This window comes from the organism of the source record quoted next, unplaced genomic scaffold, assembly GCF_019419815.1.
Source record: "Pyrus x bretschneideri cultivar Hongxiangsu unplaced genomic scaffold, Pyrus_bretschneideri_v1 Contig73, whole genome shotgun sequence".
Taxonomy (NCBI): Eukaryota; Viridiplantae; Streptophyta; class Magnoliopsida; order Rosales; family Rosaceae; genus Pyrus; species Pyrus x bretschneideri.
In genome coordinates this window covers 1,919,739-1,941,334 of record NW_025999813.1, presented here as the reverse complement: position 1 = coordinate 1,941,334, position 21,596 = coordinate 1,919,739, and the positions used below count along the sequence as shown (strand labels likewise).

Genomic DNA, 21,596 nt, shown 5'->3' with positions numbered 1-21,596 from the left:
CAGTCCATTTAAAATATTAAATAATTTTATAAAATAATAAATAAATAAATAGTTTTAATTTCAGATAGGATTTTTAACCAATCTCGTCACACCACGTGTCATTATCTGAACGTACTATTTTATGAATAGATTTCCGCTAAGATTTTCAACCAATCCCGACAACCCACGTGTCACTTCCTGTTTATAGTAATTTAGGCAAGATTTCGATAAGATTTTTAACCAATCTTGTCACGCCACGTGTCATTATCTGAACGTACTATTTTGTAGATAGATTTCTGATAAGATTTTCAACCAATCCCGACATGCCACGTGTCACTTCCTGTTTACAATAATTTAGCTAAGATTTCGATAAGATTTTTAACCAATCACGTAGTGCCACGTGGCATTGTCCAGAACCTCATCTTCTCCTTTTTTGTCCATATAAACCCTACATCCCTACATCCATCCTCACACTAAACTTAATCCTTTTTTTTAGCTCAGAATTCTTCTTTATCGTTTTCAAATCTTAAGTTCTTACAATGTCTTCTTCAAGGAGAGCGTATAAACAGTTGCAAGAGCAGCAGAAAAGGTTGTTGACACAACAGGAAGAATTGGTCAATCTTGACCAAGGTGGAGGTGGAGATGAGGCCTTCGCATTGGAGGAGGATGAGGATGATCACCATAGATGGCGGAGGGCCTCACATTCCCGCCGTATCATGGAAGTTGTGGGTCAGATAGCCAAACCCAGACGTGCGGCAAACATCGATAGAAGAAGGGAAAGACGAGGTAAAGATCTCTTGGAAGATTATTTTATTCCCAACAGCGTTTTCCCTGATCATGTTTTTAGACGTCATTTTAGAATGCAACAAAGTTTGTTCGATAAAATCATGAGTGATGTTTGCAACCATGATCCATATTTTGTGCAAAAAGAAGATGTTTTTCATGTTCTAGGTCTTCTTCCTGAGCAAAAAATTACGGCTGCCTTGCGAATGCTTGCATATGGTTCTCTTTGTCTCGATTAACTATTTCTCTTTGTCTCTCAGCTGCCGCATCATGAGCCTCAGTAGCTGCTATTATTGCTGCCATAGCAGCAGCTTTTTCCTCATCTCTAGCCTTTTCCCATGCCATGTTCAGTTCACCTTAACGAGCAAGTTCCTCCATATATTTAGTGTAGTCATTTTTGAAAGAACTACCTTTTTTCTTTGATGCCTTTTTACCTTGAGGCCTGAGGAACTGACGAGTCGGTTGGGTCTCTGGCACTTCTTCAGGCGTCCCTTCCGTGTCTTCAAATGTGTTGGCTTCTTGTTCCGCTGTGTCTGCTTCTGGCGAACTGTGTAGACCCATACCGTGCATGACAACTTCTAGACCGGTTGCCACAATTTTGTATCTAGGGCAATCTTTGACAATTTGCCGACATTCCCATTTGTTGAATGATTTGTTACGGTTCTTTACATTGTAGAATGCTTGTGCTTGTAGTGTCTATAAAAATGTGGGATACGATAGTATTAAAAAAATACGGGTGTAACACAAATAAATAAATTAAAATATTGATGGGCGTGGAATGCATATAAATTACATACGAAATTACATAGAAATTACATAAGAAATTAAATAAATTAAAATATTGATGTGGGTGGAATGCATATAAATAAATAAAAATATTGTTACCTGATCCGCTAAACTTGTCCCACTACGCAAATTACTAGAAGCATGAGAGATGGCGTTTTTCCAACAAGTAAAGGATGGGTTGAGTTTTTTCCAACGACCTTGACTAGATCTGGCATCTTTTCCATGTACATCGCAAAACGATTTCGTAATTTTACTCCACATTTCTCGCTTATCCATCTCATTACTCGTAATCGGGTCATGAGTAGTGTGAACCCAACATTCACACAACGTAACATCTTCAATGAGCTTCCATGAAGTCATTTTTTTCTCTCAAAGTGTACAAAATATTCAAATGTAGAAAGTGTAGAAAGTGTAGAAAATATTGAAATGTGGTGTAAGGTGGAAGATGAGGGTTAGGTATTTATAGAAAAAAATATATATATTTTTTTAAAATTTTTCTGTATTTTTTAAAAAAATTTCACAATTTTTAATTAATTTTTAATAAATTTTAATGTTGTAATTAATCTGGACCGTTGGATTTGAAAAATAATCAAATCCAACAGCCAACCAGTTGCCACGTGGCCAACGGTCAAAATTCTGACCGTTGGGCTTTTTTTTTTTTAATTTTATTTTTGGTGAAAAAAATGTGGACCGTTGATCTGTGATCGGACGGTCCATTTTAAAAGTCAAATTTAAATTTTTTTTTACCGTTGGAAATCCAACGGCCTACAAAAACTAGCCATTGGAAATCCAACAAATCTGAGGAGGGCCACGTAGCCCTTAGCCGTTCGAAGCCAACTTGGCCTGAGACGCGGGCCCCGCAGACTGCAACGCTGTCTCCTACTCGCGCCCAGCCGCGAGTGTTGTGCACGCGCCAGCCTTTTGGACCGGCTTCTGATCTGTCCAAAATGGGCTGGCCTGCTGCCTGGCATGGGCTGGGTGCCAAGCTGTTTCACGGGCTGGAGCTTTTGGACAGGGGGCCAGGCTGTGTTTTGGACTAGGTGATGGGCAAGTCCACCTCCGGTGTAACTGCTCTTAGATCCTTAAACCCCACCCCGATTATCCTTCTCCCTCTTATTTCTGCCAGGAAATAAGTTTGCAGACATAAGATAGAGAGAGGGGTAAGCCTTGATCACTATGTTTTTTTTACACTAACGCCATATTTAAATGAGGGAATAAATTGGTCGCCTCTGGACACTACTTAATTACACTATCATTTGGTTCAGTGAGTTAATTAGAACTCAAGCCTCATTAGCCAGAAATAATTTACCTAAAAGATAAGGGTAGGTGGATTTGTTCACAAGCTTCCCCATTGTTCTGGTGAATTTCATGTCATTGCTTACTTTGCTTTATATTGACGTGGATGTCCAATTCCATGTATAAGGATTTCAAATTGTTTGAAGACCTACTTTACTTGCATATATTGATGGAATCACGTGCATCTTGCTGCCTATTGGGTTTTGGTGCTAGGAAATGATTTTCGCACACCTGTTTGTTCTGAATGCACACTCAGGTTTATTTGCCTTCGAATTTAATAAAATGGGAACCGTTTTAAATAGGAATGTGCAGAAAGAGAAGCAGTGCAAAAATCATTTCCTTTGGTATTGGGATCGGGATCGCGAAACTGATATGTTGTTGCTTTCTTTATACCTAAAGTCACATGTTCTTTCTTCCTTTGGATGAACAGGAAACGAAGGTATATAAATTATAGAATACTGCATAAACAAATGGGAGTCACAATTTCACATACATATGATATTGTTTCCAAAACCAAACGGGTACAGCCAGCTGCTTTGATAAGTTTTTAGCTAAATTTCAACACACACACACACACACACTATGTGATGATCCTTAAGACTACATGTTCCTTGCATATTTGGGTATAGCCGGTTGATTAGAACAGTGTACTCTCTTTTGCACTTAAGTTGGAATCTCTCCTCGTAATATAAATTAGATTGATTAGAATGTGGCTTGCATAAAGAAAAGGCTTCATGTACGTTTGGTTATTAGCAAAGGCAACTGAACACGATCTGTTACTCACACGAGTGGCTCTGATTAATTTCAATATTGTTTTAAATTTACAGGTCAAAGGCACAGAAATTGTAGATCTCAAGCAAGTAAAAGAATATAGTTTAAAAAGCATGTTGAATGTACCACAGAAGCCCTTCAACCCGCCACTGAAACATCTTTTTCATGCAATTCTTCTCCAAACTCTCATTCCGCTTCCGGGTTCACAGAATTCAATCAAGAATCCAAAAGTTTGGACTTCGAAGCCATTCGGCGAACTCAGTCTGACAGAAACTTAGAAGAAACTACTAGTCTATAGTTGTTGTGACGTGGAAGAGTTAAGGAATTCAGCTGCACCATTGAAGTCTTCATATAAACATGATCACGACTCAATGCTGGAAACAGCTCCTTCTTTTTCGATATTTAACGAAGCAAGTGAGCTTTGTGATGAAATGATTCCGAGGCAGGATTCTAAACAAGAACCACTAGGGAGGACTAATACAGTAGGAGATAGCATAGACGTGACCTGGGGTGGAGGCTTCAGCTTTGAGAAGATGGGATTGATTGAGGAGAAAGAGGAAGAGGAAGGTATGAAGGCGATCCGGACTTTGCGCATTGATGAAGAAGTAAAAAGACCTGCCAGTCCTCCCTTGTATCTTGCAACAGGGGTTGGGGTTGGTGGTGCTGGTTCTGGTTGTGATGCTTGGGATAATGATTTAACTACGGAAATTGTCGATGCGAGCGACAATCCCAAAGAGTATTATAAGAGGATGGTTGATGAATATCCCTGCCACCCTTTGTTCCTCAGGAAGTATGGTCAAGCTTTTGAGGTAAGATTTCTTTCTTCAAAGATGTCTTCTTTTTTCCTCTGTTGTTTTCCCTATTTTGGTTGTTCTTAAATTTGTTATTAGGGCTATATTTAGAATTAGGAGAAGGTAAAACTGATAGAGGTATCCAATTTTCAGTTTCAATAGGTAAATTCAAATCTGTGTGTCCATATCTGTACTCGATTGTGATTGTCGCGGGCAAGGTCTAACCCTTTGTTATTTGTTACAGAACAAAGCTTGATTTCTAATTCTAGTGTAATGTGAATCAACGCTTTCATGGCAGGCTAAGGGAGATTTCGATGGAGCTGAAGATTTCTGTTTCCGTGCTACACTAGCGAATCCTGGAGATGGTGAGGCTTTATGTCAATATGCTACGCTGGTTTGGCAGCTTCATCGTGACCAAGATAAAGCCGTGAGTTACTTTGAACATGCAGCTCAGGCTAGTCCTCACGACAGGTACCATTTTATTGATTAAATCTTTCTCCAAAGAAAACAGAAATCTACTTTCACATTACTTGCTGAAGCAGTTAGGTTTTGTACAAATCCGCGTACATTTTGTCAAAGTGATGCACGGTAAAAAGATCTTGACCAGATTGCTGTTTAGGCTGTTTAGCACATCTGAATGTTAATAATTTGTTTCTGGATTGGAGCAATATTCTTGCAGCATACGCTAGTTTTCTTTGGGGAATAGAGGATGACTCGGAAGAAGATGAAGCATGTCGTGGTCAGGTGGAGGTGCTTTATTGGTCTTTTTGTTCTCTGGTTGACGATATGATGGCATTTGAGAATGCTTACGTTACTGTAAATGACCTAATGCCCTGTGGAACGGATTCTGGATTTCACGGGCGATGGTGTGCCTGATACAGCAGCAGCTGGCTCAAGGAGTGACGACCCTGAGGAGAATTACAAGATGATGATTGAAGAGAAGCCCAACAACGCTTTGTTGCTAGGAAATTATGCTCAGTTCTTGTGGCGGGTGAGAAACGTGCATTCTGCTCTCTTATCATTCGGTTTTTTATATAAAACCTCAACTTACGAAAAGTATGAAGCTACTGCAGATATGATTTCCCCCACTGTTATTGATTTATTTCAGTTTGTTTTTGTGATTGACCGATTGGAGATGATCTCATTGCTTTCTTTCATACTTACCCGTGACTGCTTACAGTCCAAGGGAGACCTTCAAGGAGCACAAGAGTAGTATTTGCAGGCGACACTAGCTGATCCTGGGGACGGTGAGATCATGGCTCAATATGCAACACTGGTATGGGAACTTCATCACGACAGTAAGAGGGCACTGTCGTACTTTGTGCGAGCAGCTCAAACTAATCCCGAAGACAGCTCAACCTGGAAACATTGTCTTGAAAATGTGCTTCTGTATTCTGTAGTAATATAGCTTTATTGACCGGATTAAATGACCTGTTGGCATTTGGTTCCATTGCTTTTAGCTATATTCTTGCTTGCGGCGTATGCTCATTTCCTTTGGGAACATGACGAAGAAGATGAGGAGGACAGCGTAATGCAAGCTCACGTCCAAGCGCCTCTTGTACAAGGAGGAGTGGAGAGCGTTGGAAACGCCTGAATTGCTAACACAGATTGCCGGATTGATGAATTAATATCTAATGCTTCATAGGATCAGAAGCTGTACACTCTTCTTGTTTTTGTAACCGAGAAATACAACGTAAAAATTCAAAGTAACTTCTGGGACAAAGTTTCAATTTAGTGCAGAATCTATGTATCAATTCATGTAACTGAAGCTACATACAACAAATAGTTGCTGGTCTTGCCTGGCGCCCCGCCTGTGCGACTCTATTTGCGTGTAAGCGGCATCTTACCGCATTCTGCGTATCACAATTTTTGCACTTGTAGGAATGAATTTAAATTAACTGCATCAACAAGAGTGACTATGGAGGATTTCGCAAAGAAAAAATGAGGTCAAAATTGCAAAAATCCAACGCCAAGCAACTCCTCAGAAAAATATGATGGATATGCCCAATACATCTAAAGCTAAACCGACTCTACGGAATACCAGTATGTAGTTTTTGCAACCAATTAAAGTTATCTGCTGACCCAAAACTTTCCTTCGCTTGCTGTAAAATAATCTTACTTAGTGAACTCTGATGAATTTTGCCCGCTTCTTGATGATTGATAACCCGAGTTCCCTGTGTCTTGTCGAGGACTTGACCGATAGTAGCCATTTCCCCTCGGTCGACTGTACTCGTGGTCACCTCCATCATAGCCACCTCCCCTCCGAAAACCCCGCGAGCCAAAACGACCTCTCAGTACCTCTGCTTGGTAGCTGCCCCTTCCTCTTCCCCTTCCTGTTCAGACAATAATTCAATTGCAATAAGATTACAATAAGAGCATATCTTCATGTAAAGCCTGGACTGTAAGAGTTTGTTATACCATAACAATTTGATCAGAAACAAAGCTCAAATATCTCTATAGCTACCACAGTAGGCAGTCAAATTTGACTAAAACGAATCGTATCAGAGTTTCTTTCACCAGATAACTAGAACAGGAAAGTGGATGACGCTAAGAACATTGCTAATTGCCAACTATTAAATACAGACGCCATAGATGGTGAAATGAGACCATTATGAAATCATTATAAAATTGCCACAAAATATAATGATGTCACAAATATCACATGCACGGGCAAAAAAAACAGGATTAGGCAATCATCGAAATACCGAATTGTTGAACATTGCAATATTTTCAATTCAATGGTCCAGATAATAAGAGAGAACCGATTACAGAATTTTAATAAGACAACAAAATACTAATACAGAAAACATACTTCCCACTCGAGACGGGATGTTGCTGTTTGGTCTCCGCTCTTCAATGTATACTTGTTGTCCAGCAATCTGAACACTACCAGCCTATATAACAAAATAAAAACAATAAAGATTCAGCAAGCAGACTTGTAGGAGGAAAGCAACTAAAAAGTTAAGAATCCATCTCCAACATTAAATTCAATTGGCATTGCAAGGAAATTTTGGTAGAATCTTCTATCAAAATTCAAATTTCGCAAATGGCACTCATTGTATTAATGGTTTCATGAGTAGACCTTGACGGCATTCTGCACACCGGTAATATCTTCAAATTCAACAAACGCATAGCAAACACCAACATCCTGCACAACAGTGAAATACTTTATAGCTTAATAATTTCAGACTGATATATAATGATAGATCTGGAGAGGAACCTAAGGTAATAAAAGAATGCAAAAAGCTAGGAGCATGAACCTTGCGACTCCTAATAACCACTCCTTCAGGCTGCTTGAGTTTTCCAAAATTCACAAATTCCTCCTCAACTTCAGATGGGGAAACAGTAGTCGGCAAGTTTCTTACATAAACAGACTTTATTTCGCCTAAAATCACTCATAGAAGAAAAGAAAAAAAAAAGATTAATTAAATAAAACTGTTGAAGTCCATTTCAAACTGCGGATCTGTTGATTTAGCAGATCTGTTGATTTATTAGCGCGAACAAGATAACAAAACTAAGAAAAAAATAAAAAAGACAGGATTTTAATAAAACTGAAAATTTTAAGCAATTATTCTCAAAGAACTCATTAAAATAAGCACAAGAGTTCACCTTCATCTTCTGGGGCAGCAACCTCATCTGCTGTCTCTTCTACAGGCCTTTCAAATGTATTCAATGGTGAAATGGGCTGCTGAGCAGAGGACTGAGGATAGTGATTCCACTCTGAAGCCATTGGTGCACTTTTGTTAGATGAATGGTGGGGAGTTACAGAAGGCACAGGTTGTCCTTTAGCAACGCGTAACTACCAAAAAAAATCAAGCAGACGAGTGGTCACACACAAATGAGCATAACCTTCCATACATACATAATTACATCCGTATGTGTTTTTGGGAAGAAAAAAAAAAAATTAGATACAGGTTTGGTGCGTACTATAGAAGCATAGGTCTGCTTTTGGGGCTCTCCAATAGGTTCCTCAACAGATGCATGCAGGTGATCTTGTACGGTATTCGGCGTGCTTTGAAGTGAACCATTTGATTGTTCTACAGCACCATCATCCAACAAGTTCTCAGTTTCAACAACTTGCTGCAGCTGCTGCTCGGCAAAACCATAACTTTCAACTGGTCCATTTTCTTTGACAGCAGGAGCCACAAAGTCTCTTGTCTGAATTTCTTCACCCAGATAATAGTTAGCCACTGCAAAATCACCCGTTCCATCAATTAAACTACTAAAGAAAGACAGTTTTTTTATACATTGGAATGGTAATTATCAAACGACCAAATCAAAACAAGTTACTAAGAACTTCAGAAACTGCATCCAAAAATTTCAAAAGAGCTTTTGAAATGGCACTGAAGGATGAGCCATAACCAGGTGTATATACGGTTTCAGATGAAGTAAACATAACCATTCAACCACACATAAAGAAGAAACCAATAAACAACGCACTTGCTGATTATAGAATTGGTTTTGTTGTCATACATAAAATTCTTTCTTTTCAAATACCAAATTCTTGTACATAAATGCAAAAATATAGTCGAACAAATTCAACAACACTTTTTCTGGTAATAATCACATCCTTTCTCCCAAAACTACCCAGACTTTACAATGCCTACTGATAAAGGAATCCTTGAAATCAACGTAAATCATGAGGCATTACAATACCTGGATGCGGAATTGTAGCAGGAGCACTTAGCTTGGCGTTGAGATTGTTTTGGGCTAATAAGACCGCTGGATGTTGATGAATCGGTTCCTCATCAACGAAGTGAAATATATCATTCAGCACAAAAAAACCTCTCTCCTGAGGTGCAAGGAAAAATGTTTGTGCAAATTTCCTCCTCCCAGTGAAAGTTTTCATTTCAAGGTAGCCTTCAACCAGCACAAGAACACCTCCATTCCAGGATTCCAAGGAATTTGCTTTGTTGATTTCAAATCCAGTCAGATTAAGTGACATAACAAGATCATGGATTTGCTGTAGTATACAAAGAAAGAAAGATAAACTTGACTATCAAATAGACAGGAGTCAAGATATAAACTATGCTGACAAGTGGAATCAAATTTAATTTCTTGTCACTAGGAAATAATGACTCAACATTTCAATCAATAATTGTCTAATGGACTGTGAGTGAAAGAGTACGGAAAATGTTGATATATAGATGTCAAGGACTATTAGAACAACAGGTTAGTTTCAATTTAAACATTTTTACAGCTGTAAAAATGAAAGGGTTATCAACATGATTAACTAAAAGGCCACCCATAAAACTGCAAATTCAAGTGAATTTAAAACCAATGAACCCAAGGGAGTTCGGTTGGAGGGAACTAATCGCTGGGCCAGTCTGGCTGCGATTAATATCTATATTGAAGTGTGATTTTTGTATGACTTGAATCAAACTATTAATGCCTTTATCAAAGGGTGATTTTTGTATCACTTGAATTAAAACAGCAGACTTATCAAAGCACTCCATTGTTATGTTTCAAATAAAAATTCAAATTTGTGGCCCAAAAAAAAAAAAAAGAAAGAAAGAATCTAGAACAGAGCAGGATACTAAGAACTGCAATAGGCACTTGATAAATGTCCAGGTATATCATTTATACCTGGATAAATACAGTTATTAAGAATTTAAAACAATTTATGGTTTACTAGACAAGATTCCTGAACAAGAAATAAAATAAGAGAGATGCTGTAATATGAATGAATGTAATCAATTGTGAATAATGTCGCCATTGTTAAAACTGTAAACTCCAATTATACAATATGATTGTTTGTCCAGAACTAGCACTTCCTGATATTTCTCATTAGGGGGTAACGCCTAACGAAAATAATGTAAGGACCACTTACAAGGTGCCCAACCCACTAAGTTTGGACTACAGTTTACAGTTTTGACAGAAATTAGGAAACAAAAATAGGAAGGGTAATGCTTAGACCAAATAGGCATACTTCTGGAAAAATTGCCAGTTCTTATACCAAAATAGAAAGGTAATCTACAGCCAATATCCTTATACCAAATAGGCATACTTTTCCCAATTTAGTTGATCCACATAGAGGGACTGTGCAAATTGCTAACTCTTCACTTTGGTACACCTCATAAAGGCCTAACGAGGAGTAACGAAGATACGAAAAGAAAATGCAGCCTCTCACACACAATAAAATGAGGTAAACATCTCTTCTCACAGCTAGATACACCAATGTCTGCAACTAGTAGACTCAATCTCGGGAAACCATTCTGCCAACCCGGTACATATAGGTAACCCAAAATTACAAAAAACAAATCAAACTACTTACTTGAATTACTCCGAAAGGCATGTAAAGAAGATATTCTGCTGTTATTTTGTAGAAAAAGTTGAAAAATTAAAGAGGAACTTAATAAGTTATGAAGAAGCAGATGGCACCAAAATTGCCGGAAGAATACCTGCATTGCGACGGCGGTGGCTCTGGAATTGCCATCGGCACGAACCATAGTGCTGGCCTCGGAGTAGAACTGGTGCACGAAGTCCGGCTGCTGCTGAAGCACTTGGTAGTACTGTGTCACAAAGTACGTCCCAACCTACACCACCACAAGCACGACGGCGATTTCACCCTCAGCGGCGGCAGAGCAAGATAGAATAACAGAGAGAGAAGAGAGAGAGTGAGAAAGAGAACCTGAGCAGCAGTGACGGGAAAGGCATAGGGGGTGGCCATATTTCGAAACCTCTAAAACCCTAAAACCGCAAAACCAAAAACCCTGGATCTGCAAACGCCCCCTCAAATCTGCACCAAAACCCCAAAAGATAAGATTTATACACAAATGGCATAAACGCACAGATATTTACAGAGAGAGAGAGGGATCTGTTAAAAGGTCGAGGCTTTAGTTTTAGAGAGATAAAGTGAGAACGAGGAGAGAGAGGGAGGGAGGGAGAAGGAGACCTTGAGATAGATTTGGGGGAGAGAGAGGAAGTCGATCTTCTTCACTCACTGCGTTTTGCGGCTTTTGTTGGAAGACGTCACCACAGAAATTGGTGACGCTCACCCCACGCGGCGCACGTCCTTCACCTTTGATACTCTTGCTAACTTGCGCCTGTGACATATTTGCCATGTCCTCTTTTTGTATGAGAAAAAGGCAAGTCCTTTTTTGCAAAAAATATTTAGAAAGGGAAAAGTTCGATAATAATAAATTAATAACCGTTAATAAGAAGATTGAGTTTGCTCATAATAGGCAAGATCTAGAGGATGAAGGAGGCTTAGGTTGGTCAAATTATTAGCAACAAAATTTGTCTCACGATAGATATGATGAGTATTACATGATGAACAATCTAAAGTTTTGATATATTTTTAACCGGTGTGACTTCATAGTTTTGTATAGAGGAATAGCAAGCTCATGTACAAAAGGTAAAGTAACTAGCAAGTAATATCATAAATGTTCATCCCTAATTGATAATTGAACGATATAACATGTCAATTATTATAGTCGATATGAAACAATTTGAAATAACATATTATTGTGCTACAGTGTCAATTTGAATCATTTATCATATAAATTCTTATGTGAATGTATTAATCAAATTGACAATTTAGTAACATGTTATGACAAATAACAATCTATTGAACATTACTAGGTCATGAATTTGGTTTATTGATCATGTAAAGTCTTGTTTATTCTTAATTAAATGCATGATTCTAATTGACAATCTAGAAATATTGGATTACTGACGAGAGAACGTCTTTTACGAAAATACATTTTATAGTGAGACATTTAGTGTGTTAAAGTACATACAATCATGCTATTTTTTTAAGGTTAAATTTGAACTCAAAAGACTTGAAACTCGTTATTCTAAAATCAATGCATCTTTTTTATCCGTCAATATCAAAGTACGGATGAATGAGATGTATATCTATAAATGGCAAAAATAATCGTACCACAAGAATATCCGCTCAAGGAATTGTGAAACAAAAAAGTTGAGTTACAGAATGCAGCAAGAAATGAAAAGGGGAGTCTCAATTAAATCGTTTAAGCGATTGCATATGAATTTTATACCTCAGCTAATTAACATGTTCTAATTAATTAACCCCTTATTCAAATGTACACAAAATTTTATGAACGTTTTCCTTCGGCCAAGCTTACACGCAGTGCTCTTCCTTCTAGTTCCTGATGAGAATCCAATAAATTAAACACAAGGATTAGTAGCCTACCCAAAAGTTGGACATAATGTACCTACTGCTACGGACAATGCCTGCATGAACGAGTCATTCATCCTTACAAGCAAATTGCAATTTGACATGTCCGCAACTTCTTCCTTTTTTTATCTATTGGAGAAATGCTTGTCCGGGATGGTAACAGGCTACGTTGTGTTGCAAGTCAACACAAGCAATCTTTCCTTATAAACAAGCACATGTCAAATTGTAATTTGTCTGACCCAATATGCAAAAGCAGGAATGGCTTGGCCATCCATAGATGGATCTAAGAATGTGACGAGATGGATTAGAAGAGTAGCATACAAATCCATTGAGAGATTCTAAGGCAACGTCCATTTCTGATTTTGTTGAGTAGCATACGAATCCATAGCCACGGGACCTTCCTGTCTCGCCATCGTACAGAACCCTAGCTCCAACCATGGTTCCATATTCTTGGAAAGCTTTTGTCAAACTCTCGGATGTGGCTGACCAGGATAAATTCCCAACGAAAAGCTTGTACTCAGTTTCAAGATATAGAGGTACCTTCGTTCTCGGCCTGTCAGAAATGTTCACCCTCAAGGTTTGCCCAGCAAATTCCTGAAATGTTGTAATAAGGTCTGAGTAATGCTATTATGTATGTACCGGATTTATTGACCATATCTCTCACGGACATATAATTCAAGTTAATTCACGTGACGGACCTATTTTTGGAGGAAAGAGTGAAGTTTTCTTTATCATTGATGTTTGAAATCAGAAAGAGAGAGTCTTACGTGTCCGTCAAGATTTTCGATGACAGCGTTACAATCTTCAATAGCGCTCATTGTGACAAATGCAAATCCTCTGCTCTTTCCAGTGTCCCTATGATACAGAACCTGCATACGATTCATCAGTAATAATTCAAAGTACGGAAGGCATAATCGGTAAAAAATTGCACAAGGAGACAGTTTTGCTAGTTGATGAAGATGGCATTGTCTCGCTGGGTTTTGTAACATCTACTAAATCTAATGAACTGCGATTAATCCTTATCCTCAGAGAAATCGTGAACTCGTTGATCTAGCATCTGCAAACACGTTTCCATTAAATGCGAGTTCACGTTGTAGAAAAATTCCTGGTATTAGAGTGCCCAACAACGGATTAATAACACCACCGTTACCATTAGTAAAAAAACCTTAATAAAAAATGGGAAACGTAAAACTGACCTCAATGAGCTCAGGACTAGCATAGTCCTGAATAATCCCAGTAAGCTGTGCACTGTCCACACTATAAGGAAGATTCCCAACGTGTAATCCTCAGCACCCGAAACTTACTTGAGGTCCCGATACTACTAATGGAAATTAATGGCTTTAGAGCACAAGTGTGTGATAGTGATGGCGGCGATGGCATGCGATTTGGTGACATTTTAAGGTGTGGATGATCGGCTGGGGATGAATGAATGGATGATGACCGAATGCATTTGACGGTGGAGATGGAGGGAGAGAAAGAGCTCATGGCTGCAGCTGGGTGGCAGCAATGGTGGTAGGTCAACTGTGATTGTGTATTTTTGAGTGAGGTGAGAGGCTTGGAGGAAAGCTATGTGAGCTGATGTGGGCAGATTGTGTCCAGTGAGAGTGGAAGATATATATGGGGGATAGGGTGTATCAATCTAGTAGTAGTCTGCCCTCCAAACAAAAAAGAAAAAAAAGGATTCATTGTTCTGGAGCGGAAATCATAGTTCTAAGTTTCCATTTTCTTGGGGGACCATGGGGATTGGGGGTGCACTTTTGGTTGATTGCCGATTTGCAACTTGTCCATGCTTCTGTTTTCTGTTTGATCATTTGCCACATTAATTTTTAGAGTTTTTGCTTGTTTTTGGTAATTTTATTTCAACCCATCTAACATATTTATACACTCAACTTACTTTTTGCATATATTTGATTTTGAAAGCTGCTAGACCCCATACAACACAACACAACTCGACGGCAACCCCTTTCATCGTCCACCATGAACCCACCCTCGAGCATCTTCTGCTTGTTGAGGGCCTTGACGCCTTGTTTCGCCTGTGGTACACCTTCGCGAAGGCCCCGCACCCCAGCAGCATCCTGACTTTGTAATTCCCGAACAGGTTTATCTCAGCGACGTCGGAGCCATTGCAATTGTCGGCAACGTCCTCAATCTCCGACATGCCTCAAATTTTTCGGACTAGCAAAAAATATTCCCAATTCTTCCTCCTCGGATTCATTGTTGATACTTCCTCCTTGCGTTTGCCGCTGATATCGACGAAGCTCCATTAGAGACAAAATACAGAGAATCTTGCATCTTGATGAAGGAGCGGCAATAGTAAAGCATTAGATCAAACATACCATTAAACACCACCTAGCCTACCATAGCCACCATCCTTACTGTTACCACATCCAGCAAAAACATAAATCTCAAAATTACATATCAGGTGACCAACAAGCATGAATAAAATTTAGAAACAAAAACTAAATTAGATGGGGAAAAAAAAAAGGAGGATAATATTATGAGTGAGAAGAGGATTAAAAGGAGCCAAGAGAGCAAACTGGTTTGTTAGAACAGTAAAAATCAAAGGTTGAACTCCGAACAACTACTAGGTCCTTATATGTCATTTCCTCAAGAGGTAAACTTGTAAATAACTTTTTTATTTAGACGTGGGTGGGAAAATAAGACATAGGGGTTGGGATATCAGCACTCTTGATTTTTAACTAAACTATTAATATCTCTTTAAATCCAAATTTAATACATAATATACCCTCATAAACCCAATTTAATATGTGAATTTATTTTTACACCCATTGGATTTTTAACTCTGAAGCTGCCACTGTGCCACTTGACTTCTGATAGTAAAGGGGTTACCTCATCCTTAAACTTCTCCTCCTTCTCTTCGTAACTGGACAAAGCAACTACTTCTACCTTCATATCAAAAAATGAAGTACCTGAGACAATAGGCTTTGACTAATAAGAACATCATACAAAGCAAACATGACTGGAGAGAAGAATATAAGAGATCTCACAGTAAAAAATTCGCTCAAGGGGGTACTTTTATGGGGTTGTGGCTTCGGTACTCCATTCCATATCTACAGAATTTACAATACTTAGAGAAGTATGGGAAAAGAAATAAAGTATAAAAGCAACATAAAACTGAAGAAAATATTACCTTTTGTATATCTTCCCTTAGCACAGGTTCCAAATATTCAAAAGTGGATATTAGTAGTAAGAACAACTCGGCTTACAAATTTGAAAATAACTTATATTCTTAGTCCTAGTATCGAGGAAACAACTAAGCAAGATAATGCAAAGGAATCATGGTTACTGGGTCCTTTCACACCAGACATTTTTTCATCATAAGTAAGCAGTAATTCAAAAGGAAAACTAATAAAAATGGCTTGAAAACTTTGAGTTTTAACGATAAGGACAAAATAAAGAGTAAAATGAATAGTACCATGATTGACTTTTTAATGTAAAAATGTGGTTTTTCGTTAAAGTGAACAATACCGCGAGCTTTTCGTTAAAACTCCCTAATTCAAAAGGAGGTTTAATGTATAAAACATATGGGAAGAAGGATTGGTAGGATATTCTACAGACTACTAGGGTTGGACTTGAAGGCAAGAAATCACTAGAATTTCAGTATTGATTCTGGAATTTAGGGCAGCAACTGCTCCATAATTTTTTTTTTGGTGTCATGGCGATTAAGCCAAAGGCTATCAACAAAATCTGAGGAGTAAACATGTGCTTTCGTTGTTGTTTGTTTTAGCCGGAAGGTAGGATGCTTTCGTTGTATTTGTTGAAAAAAAATACAGTAAAGTAACTTCTACAATCTAAAAAATTTAAATCTAACGAACAAAAAATTCATAAATTGGGTCATATCTTGGTTTGAGGATTCAAAACTTCAAAATCATCATTCATCAATAAAAAAAAAACTTATTTTTCTCTACAAGAGCTATTAGAGTTTTAGCCAAAATGAACGTAGGACAAACAAAAAGTGATCGTAGGGTTTACTTATAGTGTTTGTGGTTATTGATAAATTTGAGCTTTATTATTAATTTCATTTTGTACTTAATAGTAATTATGCAATAAGATAAAATAGACAATTAACATTTAAAATTTAAATTAGATATAAAAAGAGGTTAAATGAATTTAAATAAAATTTTCCTTTTGGTAATTAGAAAAGACCATCACAGGTTATGGTGCAAGGTTTTATCTTAATTTTTAAATACGTGAACTGTAGCATATCACGCATACCAAATAAATACAAGTGTTTTAACGCAAGGATAATTTAAACTTAAAATATTTAGTTTATAGCTTGTTAGGGATGCAAGTTGGAATAATGTTTCTTATTCCAACAATACATTTTTTACATTCAAATTCGAAAATTCTGCAGTCGAATATTTTCTAAATTAAAGTGAAAATTAGAATGCATACTTGAAGTTTGAACAAAACGTCCTCACCAGTCACCACCCACCATCACCACCACTGCAATGGGGATTTGGGGGCACTTTAGGTTGGTTTTTTTTTTCTTTCTATTTGATCATTTTCCACATAAGGCGTGGACATAAAAACTATGGAATGGTCAAACCTAATTGAACCGCGATAAAATAAATCATAAAAAACCGTGTTGATAGAAAAAAAAATGCCTCGGTTCGACAAAATGTCTCAAATAAAAAAAATAAAAAAAAAAACACACCGTCACCTGGAATGCCATGATTCGTGTCTACTTTCAAAAGGGCCAGTTCCAATATGCGGTTATTTATTTGATTGGACGACTGATCGCAATGTCTTCTCAAACAACACAGTGATTGCTGGGTTGGGAGGATTGGAGAAGAGGTACAAGTGTTTGATGGGATGCCGTTGAAAGATGTGGTTTCTTGGAAGTTGGTGGTTGGGGACCTTGTGAATATGGATGAAAAGTATTTTAAACAAATGAGTATTCGAGATTTGTCATCTTGGACTATAATGATTTCAGAAGTTTCTAGGGTAGGACATGTCGTTGATGCCCGAGAGCTCTTTGATGGAACACCTGTGAGGAATGTTCAGGCTTGGAATGCAATGATGGTAGGGTATACAGAAAACGGGTATGTTGAAATTGCAGAGGAGTTGTTTCAGAGAATGCCCTAGCGGGATTTGGAATCTGGTACTCAAATGGTAAATGGGATGTTCATGCTGTTTTCGGGATAAACCCTTACAAAATGATGTGCCATGGACAAATATGATTGTTGGCTATTTCGGAATTGGAGAGGTTGGCAGCGCAATTGAACTTTTCACGTCAATGCCAACTCGAGATACAGCTGCATGGAATGCCACAATATTTGGATTAAGTGAAAATGATCTTGGTGAAGAAGGGTTGAAGCTTTTCACTGGAATGAAAGATATGGCTTATAGGTGAGGCGATGAGTTTTCAAATCAAAGCAGATGGATTTGAAATTCCTCCAAGTGTCTGTCTGGGGTGCATTGCTTGGAGCCTGTGGAATCCACAAGAATGTTGAGGTCAGTGAGATTGCTGGGGAGAGGGGTTTCGACGGAGAGCCCGATAACTCTGGTGTATACTTGATTTTGGCCGATAACATGTTACTCTTTTAGTGTACACCAATTGATCAAATCTAGATGTCTTGCTGATTTTGAATTTGACTATTTTTATTTTTTATTTTTTTTTACAGATGATTTTTCAACAACGACTAAAAAAATTAAAGGGCTCATATCACTAAAATCAAACCCAATTTATGTTCACTTTCAAATGAAGTTATTTAAACAATCAAACAATACAAGAGAATTTATTGGTGCATAAAGAATTTTATTTTGAGTTATTTCATATAGCACCCCAAGTTTTGATCTATTGATTTAAAATATGCATGTAAAATACCTGACATGAAATCAATGCTAGAAAATTCTTGTGTTACGTTATGTGTATATTTACACATCTCATTCCACTCTCAAACAAGTAAAATTTGAGGCAACAATTATCATTCAGTTATAATAATTTGGTAATGAACTTGCTATCTACGAGAATCGAATATAAAATCACTCATTAATAAATAAAGATGTATAACACTAAAACGTGATATTAGTGATCATACTAATTTTGTATCATATCCTATTAACGTTATCTTCTGATAATTGTGAATTAGGGATTTTTGAAATTTGGATAAAATCAATCCTCATTTATCTCAAAGTACTTGTTAAGCAAGGATTTTCCTTGTAAAATCGGTTAAGAATATTCATCTTAACCCTCAAAGTTCAACGTTCCAAGGAAAATAAAATCACGCACTTTTCTTCTCTCGCACTCTTTTTTATATTTAATTATCAAATTTAATAAAATTAAATGTGAGTAACGACCATGATTAAATAAGCATGTATAAGAGAAATTTAATAAAATTAAATATAAATAACGATCATGATTAATTAAGAGTGTATAAGAGGATAAAAGAGAAGAGAGTAAGTATTTATCAATTCTGGCTCCAAGAGGGTTAGCCCTCCACATTAACAAAGCACTTTTCCAGATATCATGAAGCATTGTGTTGAGGCTCCCAACACTCAAAACATAAAATAAGGACCACCAATTTCTTGGACCCAACGATCTACCTTATACAAAAAGAAAAAGCGGATGAAAACTCTTATTAAATTCAAACAATCTACCTTACTTCTTCAGTTAACTCAAGACATATAATGCACTCCTCAGTCAAACCCAAAACCTTCTTTTTTAAAACAAAAGAGGGAACACTTATTCTCCTTTCGAGATTATTATTTTAATTTATACCATTTTGTTCTCATTCTCTTCAAACATTTAAATACTCCTTAAACTAAGGATAACGGTGTCTCCTTCCCATAGTTTTAATATATTTATTACTCTACCGTCAATTCAATTATACAATTGTACCTTCTGCACCTTGCTGTAAAAATAAATAAATAAAAAAAAAAAATATATATATATATATATAGATATAAAAGGATGCACCACTTCTTCCAATCCAAAGCCCAGAAACCCAAATACCAAACCCCACAAATAAAAAAAAAAAAAACTAATTTTTTTTCTGCAGAAAAATCACAGTTTCAAGCAAGAAAGCTTCAATCTTTACTCTACCCAGCTGGGTTTTTCTCAAAGTTTTCAAAAACCCATCTCAGGAACTCCAAGAACTGACATGATTTGATCCAAAAATTGAAAACAGCAAATGGGTTTTCTCTCAAACCCTGTTTCCAATTTCTCCCTCTATCTGCTTCTGTTCTACTTCCTCATCAGTTTTGAGCTCATCCCAGTTGCTGAATCTGCCACTGACATCACCTCCTTTGTTTACAAGGGCTGTGCAAAGCAGACATTTTCAGATCCAACGGGGGTCTACTCCCAAGCCCTCTCCGCCCTCTTTGGGTCCCTGGTGCAGCAGTCCTCCAAGGCCAAGTTCTTCAAGACCAACACAGGCAGTGGCCAAACCACCATCTCAGGGCTCTTCCAATGCAGAGGTGACCTCAGCAACTCTGACTGCTACACCTGTGTGAGCAAATTGCCCCAAATGTCTGGCAATCTCTGTGGCAAAACCATTGCTGCTAGGGTTCAGCTCATTGGGTGTTACATGCTCTATGAAATCTCAGGTTTTGCCCAAATTTCAGGCATGGAAATGCTGTACAAAACCTGTGGTGGGACTAATGTGGCTGGGTCAGGGTTTGAGGAGAGGAGGGACACTGCCTTTAGTGTTTTGGAGAATGGGGTTGTGAGTGACCATGGATATTACACCACAAACTATCAGCAGGTTTATGTTTTGGGGCAGTGCCAGGGAGATGTTGGGGACTCAGATTGTGGGGAGTGTATGAAGAATGGGGTGCAGAGAGCTCAGGTTGAATGTGGGAGTGCAATTTCTGGCCAAGTCTATCTCCATAAGTGCTTTCTTAGCTATAGTTATTACCCTAATGGGGTTCCCAGGAGATCATCCTCTTCTTCCTCATCATCCTCTTCATCTTCATCAGGTAAAAAATGGAAGTTACATTCTGAAAATTTTATTTTGGGGTTATAGATGGTTCTTATATCTTTTACAATTTGTCCAATTTCTTGTTAGATTGTTTCAAAGAGGATTTTTATTTTATTTTATTTTTTTGTTTTGTTTGAATCTAATTTACGGAGAGTGAGAGGGGAATTCGAAATCGGGTGCAGAGGGGGAATGATTTGATTTCTTATATGTGTATATTAGTAGTATTTAATCTGGTTTTTTTTTGGATTGTGGTTGATTGATCTTAGGGTCAGGAAATACAGGGAAGACGGTGGCTATAATTTTAGGAGGAGCAGCAGGAGTTGGATTCCTAGTCATATTTTTGTTGTTTGCCAGAAATTTGATGAAGAAGCATGATGGTATGTATTGTCATATATACACATCCATGAAAATGGAGATATGCATTTGTGTTTTCAGTTGTTTATTTATCTTTTTTTTTTTTTTTTTTTTTAATTTAGGATTCTGAATTCTAATCTGCCATGGTTGGAATATGTTATCCTGTGCAGATTATTGAAGAGGGAACACATGGGTTCTCAAGATTGCAAGCTTCTTTTGAGGTGGAGATACTTAAGGAACAATTTTTTGTTAATTTCTTTTTCTGTTAATTTTGTTTCTGCTTTCTAGAGAGAAAAATAGGGTTTTGTGGTGGATAGAATTGGCAAACACAAAGTGGGGAAGGAGGATCAATCTGCGGATGATCCCCTTTTTTTGTTGGAAAAACAAGCAATTATGAAACTGAGGAGGTTTTTCACAGGGATGAGAATTTTGATGTAGGAATGAAACGAAGAGAAGGGGATTTTTAGCTTGTTTCGGGGTATTTTATTCGTTATAATTTTTAACCGTTAAATCTTGGATAAAAAGTACAATAATCAAATACTTAACGATTAAAAATTTAGACGTATAAAACAGACAGCGAAGCATAATAGAATATCGAAGAAGACAAAACAGAAAAGAAATGGACGGTGGAGTTGCAGATTATGGATTCTTGCTTTACTTTGCTTGTTTGTCTTTTTTTTTCTCACTTGTCTTGCAGACCAAACCAAATGCTTCTCCGATTGCTTGCTTCACAACTTTTATGCTTTT

The 21,596-nt window shown here is 37.5% G+C and overlaps 4 protein-coding genes across 8 annotated transcripts; 2 read left to right on the top strand and 2 right to left on the bottom strand.

Moving 5' to 3' along the window:
* Window positions 1-3,598: 3,598 nt before the first annotated feature.
* On the top strand, window positions 3,599-6,099 carry LOC103942562. Of its 4 annotated transcripts, none has more exons than XM_048574623.1 (4): window positions 3,599-4,424; window positions 4,705-5,462; window positions 5,587-5,787; window positions 5,867-6,099. In XM_048574623.1, exons 1-2 carry the CDS (start codon window positions 3,987-3,989, stop codon window positions 4,894-4,896), a joined length of 630 nt encoding a protein of 209 aa, XP_048430580.1. In that variant the 5' UTR covers window positions 3,599-3,986; the 3' UTR covers window positions 4,897-5,462; window positions 5,587-5,787; window positions 5,867-6,099. The 4 variants fall into 4 exon arrangements, with proteins under 4 accessions (XP_048430580.1, XP_048430581.1, XP_048430578.1 ...); XM_048574625.1 differs by having other exon boundaries at window positions 3,600-4,424; window positions 4,705-4,877; window positions 5,086-5,462; window positions 5,587-6,099; XM_048574624.1 differs by having other exon boundaries at window positions 4,705-5,397; window positions 5,587-6,099.
* Window positions 6,100-6,106: 7 nt separating this feature from the next.
* LOC103942560 (nuclear transport factor 2) lies at window positions 6,107-11,457 on the bottom strand. 2 transcript variants are annotated; one of them, XM_009352746.3, is made up of 10 exons: window positions 11,302-11,457; window positions 11,038-11,145; window positions 10,808-10,942; window positions 9,063-9,369; window positions 8,334-8,596; window positions 8,016-8,205; window positions 7,667-7,791; window positions 7,489-7,554; window positions 7,219-7,300; window positions 6,107-6,739 (listed from the first exon to the last, which is right to left on the bottom strand). In XM_009352746.3, the coding sequence occupies exons 2-10, from the start codon at window positions 11,074-11,076 to the stop codon at window positions 6,522-6,524; spliced, it is 1,425 nt and encodes a 474-aa protein (XP_009351021.2). In that variant the 5' UTR covers window positions 11,077-11,145; window positions 11,302-11,457; the 3' UTR covers window positions 6,107-6,521. The 2 variants fall into 2 exon arrangements, with proteins under 2 accessions (XP_009351021.2, XP_048430577.1); XM_048574620.1 differs by having other exon boundaries at window positions 11,351-11,429.
* Window positions 11,458-12,308: 851 nt separating this feature from the next.
* LOC103942561 (29 kDa ribonucleoprotein A, chloroplastic-like) lies at window positions 12,309-14,214 on the bottom strand. The gene is made up of 4 exons (XM_048574610.1): window positions 13,746-14,214; window positions 13,317-13,654; window positions 12,871-13,143; window positions 12,309-12,520 (listed from the first exon to the last, which is right to left on the bottom strand). Exons 2-4 carry the CDS (start codon window positions 13,536-13,538, stop codon window positions 12,467-12,469), a joined length of 549 nt encoding a protein of 182 aa, XP_048430567.1. The 5' UTR covers window positions 13,539-13,654; window positions 13,746-14,214; the 3' UTR covers window positions 12,309-12,466.
* A 5,278-nt stretch (window positions 14,215-19,492) lies between these two features.
* On the top strand, window positions 19,493-21,318 carry LOC103942559 (plasmodesmata-located protein 2). The gene is made up of 3 exons (XM_009352745.3): window positions 19,493-20,493; window positions 20,762-20,872; window positions 21,020-21,318. Exons 1-3 carry the CDS (start codon window positions 19,707-19,709, stop codon window positions 21,025-21,027), a joined length of 906 nt encoding a protein of 301 aa, XP_009351020.2. The 5' UTR covers window positions 19,493-19,706; the 3' UTR covers window positions 21,028-21,318.
* Window positions 21,319-21,596: the final 278 nt, after the last annotated feature.